The sequence below is a fragment of the Branchiostoma lanceolatum genome, chromosome 3 (genome assembly GCF_035083965.1).
Source record: "Branchiostoma lanceolatum isolate klBraLanc5 chromosome 3, klBraLanc5.hap2, whole genome shotgun sequence".
NCBI classification, from domain to species: Eukaryota; Metazoa; Chordata; class Leptocardii; order Amphioxiformes; family Branchiostomatidae; genus Branchiostoma; species Branchiostoma lanceolatum.
Genome location: NC_089724.1, coordinates 19,234,043 through 19,245,337, shown reverse-complemented (window position 1 = coordinate 19,245,337; position 11,295 = coordinate 19,234,043). Strand labels below are relative to the sequence as shown.

Below are 11,295 nucleotides of genomic sequence, written 5' to 3'. Positions count from 1 at the left end.
GGCATGATCTTCAGCACGTTTTTGTGATAATACAGTAGGTCAACTGGGGTAGGTTGAAACCCCTTTTCAAAGCTAGAATACTGACACACTCCTACCAGTACGAAATCGGACACCACGTAATTAAGTAAGACCTGCGTACCGGGGTGCCAGACCTACTAACAAGGTATAGAGTGACAGGAGGGCGTTCCCCAGGGTTTGCGCGGACGGATTGCAGAAATTCCTGTGGAATTCTTGCAAATCGGGCGTAAAGTATACTATTAAGCTCGCCCCTAAAGCTTCGCTTAAGATAAACTTGATTACAATGTCTTAGAGCCGAGGGGAACTTCGAATTCGTTATCATGCAATCCAAATAGTGATTAAACTTTAAGGTATCGATGGTTCTAATAAGGATGTCATTTGCATAGCCAATAAGAAAATTCTACAACTGCTTCCTATTTCATTTTGAGGATGTGTACAACTAGATATGGGCCTGGCCTCTTGGTGATGAAAGCAATTGTGGCGTGGCCAATGCAATGGCATCAGTAGTTTTAGAAATTTACTGTCCAAGATCCTTCATTGGCGAAGGTCTTGTTCTATTGATTATGATTTATTCAGAGTCCACGAGTCGTTAATTGATTGGATGACCAGACACATGTCTAGTACATAACCATTTGAGGGCTGAGATCTCATCAAGTCATAGATAAAGAACAAAATACACATTACGAGTGGGACAGAAATACTTAATTACTTTATTGACAACTTCCACAGGGATGACAAACGAACAATACAAACAGTAGCTATGAATATCTATTTGTACGTCAGAAGACCAAGTGTACTTTGATCTGGACCAGTTTGTTGGAACCACAATGTCAGTGTCAATACGTTAGCCTTGGTGCATTGTATGGTTTTGAATCAAAGATACAACATTGAACACATAATTACTACTGCGTTATGTTTATCTTCCGAAGTCATATAAAGATTTGCGGTTTATTTCAACTGCTGACCGTTGACAAAAGGCATTTCATTCCAAATCCAGAAATGGTGAGAAGAAACATGATTTTAGCTTTTACCTCCAATCTAAGCAGCACAGAATAGAAGGTGAGAACTGATAGGTTGTGGAGTGGTGACAACACTCGCCCACTATAATGCAGTCTGATTTGGTAAGGCATCGGAAAATCAACAATGTGTTTCCGACGTCTTCATCGTAAAACATCAGGAGCGGTAGAGAGAGACCTTCTCTTTTAAAAGATCTTATTCTTCTTAAGATTTCGGCAGACGTGATCCAACAAATACAGTTGAACAAGACGACACTGCATCAGCACACTAGTTTTTTACAATCATATTCCAATTATACAGATATACATTGTGCAAACACATTCTCCTTGAGGATATCAATGAAGTGGAAAAAAACCAACTGTTTAAAGCATTAATCTGTTGATAGACTGTTGAATATAGGTCCTGTCAGCGCTATAAAGCCACACTTTATGAAACATTTCTGCCACCTGTTTCCATTCCACTCGCCACATACTGTATGCATGTATTGCGAACTTTCCTGCATTTACAAATGTCCGTCCGACCAGTAATATCCGTTAATTCATTTTTGTTGTTTAGATTTTCTTTCCTGTAATAATCACCGGATCCATAGTTGTACTTTTCTTCCACTTGTATGTTTTGGTATCATGTATTCCCAATAAAATAATCAATAAGCATTTAAAAACACAGTAATATGACTGTCAATTTTGAATATTCAAATATTTTGACGCTACGCATATTCCACTTATTATACGTCATTTATCTCTACAACAGACAACTGTTTATAGTACAAAGTCAAAGAATGGCACATCCATAAGAGTTGATCAAACTTACCACAGTACAGTAGCTGCAGGAGAATCCACACAATGCATCACATCATAATGTCAGCAATCACATCAGCCAAATCAATAGCAATGATTTCCAAAACGCTGTGACTAATGCCGGAGATACAATTACAGTCTGCCGTGACTTTCTCAGACCAGCATTTAATTTGTCGTACCTAGCTCACTATCTAACATCTTCATTCACATTACGAATTAAGACCTTAGTGACCAAAAAAATTAAAATTGAAACTCTTTGACATATCTACCCACAAACAACAATGACGTCAATATTACAGAAAGTCCATATTATTTTATAATTTTACAATTAGAGACACAAGGGGAAAGGTAGAATGCAAACTTAAGCTCATCAATATCACCTGTAAGATTTTAATCGTATGGGGATAAAATTCATTCTTCACCCATGAGAAAAATCTCATGCCTCAAGTCATGTCGCAGATATGCTCATTATAATGTATGAGAAACATGATTTGAAATGAAATCATAAAATGATGTATTTGCTAGTAAGCATGAAATTTCAGCAATAAGCCTCCTCACTATGTACCACTCTGGACACAATCAACATGTTAGAAGTAATTAGTGTTTTCTCCTGGTTACTTCGTTAATATATATTTTTGTTTATGTCATATCTAAATTATTAGACTCTGAGAACTGTTGTTGCTGTTGTTTGCCAGACATTGTATTATGATAACGGGAATTTTCTTCCCGAAGGTTCCATGAGGACATATATATATATATCGACACAACTGAAGCCGTGACAACAAGGCCTGAACGCGTAATGCATGACGCATTTCATAGGTAATTTGACACCACGTATTTCATCAGTTTGCATCACTCGCACGATCAAGGACATTATATACTGTTCTTGATCGTATCTTTTACTGAAGCAGCTGACGTCAAACCTTTCCTTGTTATGTAACAGTAAGTGGCGCTTGAACCAGGCTGTTACAGATGTATAAACGACCCGTGGAGATTAGAGGTTTGAAACTCTTACTAGTTGTAGGAAAGTTTGATATAACTCAGCGACACCCCGCACCGACCCTACGTTTTTGCACGTTAAAACATTTTTGCCGTGTCTTTATCACGGGAATTCAAGTGTCGCTCAGTGATGGTGAAATTGACTGCACAACAGTGTTTTGTTCAACCGTGTCAAGCAAGCGGTGGGAAAACATAGTGACTTAACTATCATTTGTCTGTGGACTATTTTTGACAATTTCAAAGTTTATGTAATTTTTCTGATCTACTTATCTATTCAATAGAGCACTAGAAGGAGAAAAGACTCAAGTGGACGATAATGGGCGCCCCTAGCAGAATTCGTCATCATAGACCTCAGTATAGATATATGCTCGCAGTGCGTTGAACAGGCGGGGAAAACGTACAGACCATGCATTGTTCTTTTTAAAAGAGCTGATCAATATTTCTTCCCAAGGCACTGCACTAAAACTGGGATTTGCTAATGGCGATAAATGTCAGGTAAGTCTGGTATAGCCTATAGCAACCAACCAATACTGCCAGGCAAATCTGGTATTGTCGGACTTCCTGGCGTTTAAAGCTATTGGTAAAGCCCTCCTCCTACTGGACCCGCGGCACGTTGGCGGCGTCGCTGCGTCCTAAACTGAATTTGTGTTACCATTGACTTTATAATGGGAATATCATTCAAAACGTACAAGTATGACCAAAAAGACAACAAAATACACAAAGCTTAAAAAGATTCGTTGCTTTTTTTTGGTCGATGAAAGTCGTTGAGTGCTTTGTCAATTCGATCGACCAGCGGCAGCGTCGCTGCCAGCGTGCCGCGGGTCAAGTGGGAGGGGGGCTTTAAATCCACTGTTTCGTGCCGTGTGGTTACACATTTGGCCCTGTGCGTTTTTAAGATAAAGGACTTTTGGAATAAATTGGACGGTATGTGGTACACTACGTTGGCCTTCTAACAAGAACTCGATTGCCTGTCGCCCGTGGCCATACTGGGTGGAACGGCGTTCATGGCCATGCCCCCAGCAGCAGGCTCTACATTAGAACGCCTTTTACGACGCACCATTTGTGCCGTATCCAAGGGAGTTACCTGCTTGTGCAAGCAGCCGAGCCTGCGGAGGGACTTTGACACCGCCTGTCGGAACTTGGTGTTACAGCAGGTGTAGATGATGGGGTTCATCATGCAGGACAGCTTGGAGAACAAGCTGGGCAGGATGGTGGCCAGGACGGGGAGATCTCCATAAACCAGGACGTTCCAGGTAGAGGACACGGCATACGGGGTCCAGGCGATCAGGAAGGACACCACCATAGTCAGACACATCTATATAAGTCAGAAAAGGTTTTAGATGTCAAACATCCCATGCTCGATAATCTTCTTAAGCTGATTTATGCGTTATTTTCCAGTGTAGCAGCATGCATGCACTTCATATGTTCATTAAAACATGTTGGATGAGATCAAGTACAAATCAAATCACCAAAGGGAATGGGAATTTTGATTTATCTAGACAGGTGACGAAACTGTCTGTGAAATCATGTTGTAGACCCCACCCCCCACCCCCAGACTGGTGAAAATGTTTTAGATACATGTAGTAATTCGTTAAAAAAAGATGAGGAAAGTTTTAAAAAGATACAAAAGAGACATGTACTAGCTCTAATCTGACCTTACCATCGCGGCCTTTAGGATGTCTCTCTTTACAGCCTTCTTGGCCTTCTCACTGGCCAGAGCTCCAAACTTGAGGTTCGTCGACTTGGAGAAGATGTTGAAGTAACAGTACCCCATGATCCAGACATTAGCGACGTAGCAGAACGTGATGGTTACAGCGGTGTAGGCCATCTCCCCTGGATACTGCAGTTTCCAGTTTAAGGAGCAGATTATCCCTGCAAGGGGTGCCAACATCGTAAGTACCAACTGTAAGCAATTGGTTTACGGACGAGATACAGTATATGTCAGAAGTTATTAGAGAATTTCTTTGATTTTGTGTTTGCAGGCAGGCTTTGGTCAAGGAGATAGGTGGTGGGGCCGTGGGATATATTCGGATTGATATGGAATAGAATAGAATGACTGGTTTATCATTCAACAACAAATATTCAGCAACAAATACAGGCCTCATGGCTGCCCTGAAGCTGAATTGACAGGCTTATTTACATAAAGTTAAAAACGTTGCATTTACGAGGTAAAATTAGAGCATTCTTCGGAATCACAATCTGATATTTATTTGGCACATGTTACTTGGCATATAGTTGGATCCATGATCCAGGAATTATGGCCTTTCTTTATAGATTGTGCTAACAACACCGTAATTTTGATGGTATGAATCTGAGAATGTTTTCCGATCTCAAAGTTCAATTTCTGCTCTAAGTTCATTTAACACGAAAATTTTTTAGGAAAGATCGATAGGAAAGACAGGACATGTATCTCCAGAGGCAAGACTTGGAAGCAACATATTTCACCCCCCACCCCCTCATCTACGTAGAACTGTTAGAACAAGAGTCCGAAGACCCAAAATCTCCATGAAATTTGCTTTTATATATGACGTGTTTTATTTGCCCTAGTTATTTGTTGTTGCTGCTGGTTGTTTTGTTTTATGTGCCAGAGGGTATCCACATACTAGAAACAAGTCCACTGGTTTGGTAGTGTACCCATGTGTTGTTTGACCACCAGCTGTTGGGACCTGGGAAATACTTGACCTAGATAAGAGACCAACAGATGTGACAGGTGCGACGTCAAAGCACATACCTACAATGGAGGAGTAGATATTCCTCATTACTTATGAAAATTCAGTCCCAATTTGCATAATTAGCACTTCAGTTTGTACATCTCTGTCCAACCCACTGCGTACCAAATAACATGAAAATCTGTCGTTCCTTTCTTTAGTTATTCTCCTTGGAAGATTTTTACAAATACGCCATTGCAGTTCCAGTGACACATACCAGGGGGCCCAAATTGACCTTGACCTTTCTCCTCCCAGCACCTACCCACATACCAAATATCATTACAATCCATCCACACGTTCTTCAGTTATGCTGATTTTAAGCGTCCGGTGACACAAACATACACACAGGATAACACACACGCAAACGCCATGCAAAACAATATCCCCATGAAAAAAAATTTTTCATGGAGATAATAAGCAGTATGGAGTATCTCCTGCTGGTACTCACGGATCGGTTCGTAGGTGTAGAAGCTGACACCGACTAGCGGGGGGATCGAGAACAGCAGAGCGTACACCCAGGTCCCGAGGGTCACATACATGGTGCGGCGGTGGTTCAGCATATAGGCTGGGCAACAAATGCATTGTATATGTATTTGGAGCTGGTTATCAAATTTCGAACGTGAAACTGATGATATGACATAAAAGAGAAACAGTCCGGTCCTGAATAGGTATGAGATACTCTCTAGTAAAGACAAATGATTTATACATTATTTCACATGCCTTTAATATGCTTTTGCTGATCATGTGATGCCATATTGCTTAGCATAAGGACACATGAAGAAGTTATTCTGCGTCGATGTGGTAATGTGGCTTTATAATATATTATATTAACCGTAGTGCTTTACATAGATATTAGTAAGCTAATTCTGAATGTGTAAATTCTGAAGTAAAGTTGAGATATAACATGCAGCCGCACGCGTGCTACTGGCACAGAAAAAAAGCATATAGTTTAAGCACCTTATATCATCCACTTCAACCAAGCCACCAACAAAGTACACCATATTGCTTCTGCTTCTTGACTGTTTGAAACCAAAAGTGAGTGCTACTTTTGTACCTACAAGTTCTACTACTGTTTGCAACCAAAAGTGAATGTTACTTCTGTAGCCAGCAGTTTTGGTGTTCTTCTTACCATACTGTGGTTTACAGATGACGATGTAGCGATAGACGCTGACGGCACACAGGGTGAACATGCTGACCAGAGAGAAGGTGAAGCAGAGGAATGCATACATCGTACAGCCAACGTCTCCGAGCAGCCATCTGCCTGCGTACCCTGTAGGTTAAACGGCAGCCTTGGGTAAGATACTTTGATGACAGCTAGCGTAAGGTACTTTGGTGGCAGCGTAAGGTACTTTGGTAAAAGCGCAATTTCTAGACACCGCGCAGACATGCAGACAAAGAGGTCGAACAGATGATTTTGTTGTGAAGTGCAAAATGTTTATTCAGCACCGCAATTTTTTTAAATGTTAGAGATTAAACAAAAACGGTTCTGTAAGGATTTTCTTTCGTATTCGTGGTCTCTGCAAAAGGGCAGTTTTTATCTTCATGCGGAAGAACGTATTCTGTACATGCGTTTATGTAACAGTGCAGAACTTCTGCCACCTTCCACTCACCTGACACGGTGGATGAGGGATATCCAAAGATGCTGACGCCTAAGTCAGCAATGGCCATGTTCAAAAGAAGAATGTTGTGCTCTTTTTTACGGAACTCTTTCTCTGTCACAAATGTTATGATGGCGATGGAATTCCCACCAATAGCCATTAACCCTGAAATATGAAAAAATCTCATAATTCCTCACAAGAAATACATCGTTTGTAGAAATCCGACTAGCTTGTTAATTTGGATCTTGTGTGGGTACGTATGACGGGGGCTTAACACCGTGATTACTCTTTGCGTGCGTAGTTTCATTACACTTCATCCCTTCCATTCAGGACCCATCATGGAATCAAAATTGGGTGCGATGAATGTCGCTCCTCTGATAGGTGCTTATAAAGTGACAGCTGCAGTAACGGTGACTCTCTGATTACTTATCAGAATATCGACATGAACAGTCACAGAACCCTGATGGCTCTATCCAGAAATGGAACCCCTTACAGGGAACTTGTCCTAGTTTTGTCTGCATATGCCAGACTTTATCCAACATACATTTTGCCTGCCGGTTTTGTCCTGCTGATTTTTCAAGCCAAAAGCTAAGGTGTCAGTAATGATATTGGTCCTGCTCAGCGCTAAGCTGGTGACATGATTAATGACACAATAAGCCCTTTACGTGAGTAGTATAATTACACTAAATCCTCTCCATTAACGTTTACGTCGACTCCAAGATTCTCCCACTCCCTTTTCTCAACGGGACAAGATCGACCGCGGTAAAATGGAAGCTACGGCTGTCCAATGGACCATGGATATCACTATTTGTTCAATTGGTGATAGAAATGGAACATGTATCTGTTGGCAACCGTTTCGGTGATGTCTTTTTTTCATTAAAAACAGTGGTTAAGAGTCCGAATGTTACACCAGTCCTGATAACCTATTTTCCATTTCCTGACGATATACTGACAGCATGTATGTGGTGAAGAAAATATCCCTCTCCGTCACATAATCCCACAATATGTGTGAGTGGGTTCGTTGTATAAGATCCTTTCCATTAACAGCCGTATCGATCCATCCATTTGTTTTCAAGTGGGCAAGTAGCCTGGGTGATCCTGAGTGTCATCCTAGGATCCTAGTTAGGTCAAGGGAGAGTATGAGAGCCCTGAAACTAATTAGGATGACACTCCGACTGGTCGGCAAGATCGGCTGCGAGAAAATGGTAGCGGTGACTCTCTAAGTTTCAATCCACAACAAGAGAGCCCAATTGCTGACACTGATATCTCCTGTCTCGACGTCGTCAATCAATTAAATTTACCGCAGCTTCCTTCACCTGCCTGTAATACTAACATCGACAAACATAATTCCTCCAGGGTTCATAATTCCGCCACCCTGAAACGATACGTCAAAACAGATCTCCAACCCAATGCCCCCCAGTATGATGCATTCCTGTATAGCTAAACTGTGTATACTTTGAGGGTGCTGCACTAGAGATCTCTCAAACCCACCGTTTTTCAAAGTGGCGAAGTTATGTAACCCGGCGGATGAATGTTAATGGAGGTTACGTTTATACACCAAGCACAGACACTTCGCAAACCAAGGCCCGGGCGCATTCTATAACACGTCTTTTACATAGGTCTGAACAGAAGCAGTAATCAGAAACTCAACATACCAAGAAGGGTCACATTACAAATCCGGTAACATGAACTGTTGAACCTCATTCAAGGTTTTAAAGGCACGCCTTTTCTTTGCAGTCAGTGAATCTATTAAACAAAGCAACCGGTTTGCAGATAAACATGAATAGGGATGTGCTCTGATATCATATGTATTGGTTTTCTTTTTCATAAGAAATGCTCATCTTTTTCTGTCAATGTTGATTTTAATGTTTACACTAGCGTTACTTACTGGGATATTGAATACAGAAATGAAAGACGGATCTAGGTTGTGATATCATATTTTTTCGATTCAATTCTTCTTACATGCTTTATGGTCTTCAAATCTGAAAATGTGGGAATCTTGTTTTTTTTCGCCCGCGCGCATTAGATTTGTCGGAGTCTGCAGAGAATGTCATCTTGCTGTGGCCTTAGTTAAAGTCTGCGGGGAAGAAGCTGATTTCTACTTTGACCGACCGCGACCGTTGTGCAGCCTGGTTATCGAACCGAAAAAATGACTACTTCGGCCGCAAACTTTACTTACAAATGTTAAAAACGGACTTAAATGTATGCACACGTGTGAACGGGCCCTTAATTATGACTACTTGCGTGCGTAGTTTCATCCCACTTCATCCCATCCATTAAGGACCCTTCATGGGTGCGATAAAATGTAACAGTGTCAAGTCAAGTATTGTGACTCTCTAAGCACCTATCAGAGTACCGACACGAACAGTCACAGAACCCCTAATGGCTCTATCCAGAAATGGAACCCCTACAGGGTCTAGTTTTGTCTGCATATGCCAGACTTTATCCAACATACGTTTTGCCTGACGTCCAGTTTCTTCCTGCTGTTTCTCAAGCCAAAAGCTAAGGTGTCAGCAATGATGTTGGTCCTGCTCAGCGCTAAGCTTGTGACATGATTAATGACACAATAAGCCCTTTACGTGAGTAGTATAATTACACTAAATCCTCTCCATTAACGTTCACGTCGACTCCAAGATTCTCCCACTCCCTTTTCTCAACGGGACAAGATCGACTGCGGTAAAATGGAAGCTACGACTGTCCAAGAGCCTGTGGGACGAAAGTCGTTCGCAAGAAATCTTACAATGCACAGGATATAACTGTTTGTTCAATTGGTGATAGAAATGGAACATGCCGGAAATTAATCTGCCGGCAGCCGTTTCGGTGATGTATTTTTTTCATCAAAATGTTACACCAGTCCTGATAACCTATTTTCCATTTCCTGACGGTATACTGGCAGCATTACTGTGCTGAAGAAAATATCCCACTCCCTCTCCACGTGAGTTGGTTCGTTTTACAAAATCTTTTCCATTAAATACTAGTAACAGCCGTATCGACAAGGGTTCCTTCCATTTCCATTGAAGTGGGCAAGTAAGCCTGAGTTCCAAGGCTCCCATACTAGTAGTGGTGAAGGGAAAGTATGGGAGTCCTGGAACTAACTAGGACGACACTCCGGCTAGTGGGCAAGATCGGCTGGGAGACTCTCTAACCTTCTGTCAGAAGAATATTGAGCACAAGAGCAATTTTCCACTGCACTATGGAAAGGGGACTCTAATTGTTAAATTCACAACATAAATGAAAAAATAAATTTTCAATCCAGGACAAGAGAGCTCAATTGCCGACACAGTTATCTCCTGTTTCGATGTCGCCAGACAGCCTGTGTTAGCTTGATATTACGATGAAGTACTACGTTTATACATCAAACACAGACATTTTCCAATCAAGGTCCGGGCGCATTTCATGAGAAGACGTCTTTTTTTCATAGGCCTGAGCAGCAGCAGTAATCAGAAATCTAACTTACCGAGAAGGGTGAGATAGATCGCGATAGCAAGGTAGGATTCGTAGCCAAAATGGTCGTCGTCGGAACAGGTTTCTTGGGTCGGGCCGTCCGTCCATGGCCACTCGCTGGTGTTCTCCGGACTGTCCGTGAAAAGCTCCCCGCTGGACAGCCAGGCGCTGGGAGAGGCGCTCATGACTGGTCCGCCGCCCGGCTGGGAGTGGGATGTACAGGACAATCCTTAAGGTCCAGCCCTGCGCGCCTGGAAAAACGTCATTACTACGGGCCAATAACCGGTGGCTACGTCATCGATGTCAAGGCAACGGTAGGCGGGCTAAGATACATTGTTAGATAATCCGTTATAGAAGTAGAGCAATGACTATTATGTTCATTTATAACAGTATGCTCCTGAGCCCCTGACCTCTTTATCCATGTACCATTGTAGGTACAAGTTGATATGAATGAAAGACAGAATGGAAATCGACGTGATGATGTTAGTGACCAAAGACATGTATCTACTTACAGACAGACAGACCGTATCAATGGCAAAGATGTACTTCCACCAGCGGATTTGATTTCCATAAGTTACCCATTTTTGACAAAAAAATCATTCATTGACAGTGAAGTTTGACAATAATTTAAACTAGCCCAGGAGGATTGTGCAAAATGACTTTGCGCGAGATTAAAAGTAAAACAAAAAAGAACAAAATCTGGGAAAACAATGT

General features: G+C 41.7%; 1 protein-coding gene across 1 annotated transcript; it reads right to left on the bottom strand.

The window, feature by feature from the left end:
• Positions 1 to 705: 705 nt before the first annotated feature.
• On the bottom strand, positions 706 to 10,913 carry LOC136430854 (visual pigment-like receptor peropsin). Its single transcript, XM_066421900.1, has 6 exons — positions 10,595 to 10,913; positions 7,150 to 7,302; positions 6,669 to 6,809; positions 5,988 to 6,104; positions 4,492 to 4,703; positions 706 to 4,146 (listed from the first exon to the last, which is right to left on the bottom strand). Exons 1-6 carry the CDS (start codon positions 10,764 to 10,766, stop codon positions 3,781 to 3,783), a joined length of 1,161 nt encoding a protein of 386 aa, XP_066277997.1. The 5' UTR covers positions 10,767 to 10,913; the 3' UTR covers positions 706 to 3,780.
• Positions 10,914 to 11,295: the final 382 nt, after the last annotated feature.

Excerpts from the sequence above, each read along its gene's own strand:
- LOC136430854 (XM_066421900.1), bottom strand. The coding sequence starts at position 10,766 with ATGAGCGCCTCTCCCAGCGCCTGGCTGTCCAGCGGGGAGCTTTTCACG. Across the intron at positions 4,704-5,987 it reads CTACACCTACGAACCGATCC|GGATAATCTGCTCCTTAAAC; the intron begins GTGAGTACCAGC and ends CACCCCTTGCAG. Across the intron at positions 4,147-4,491 it reads ACATCCTAAAGGCCGCGATG|ATGTGTCTGACTATGGTGGT; the intron begins GTAAGGTCAGAT and ends TGACTTATATAG.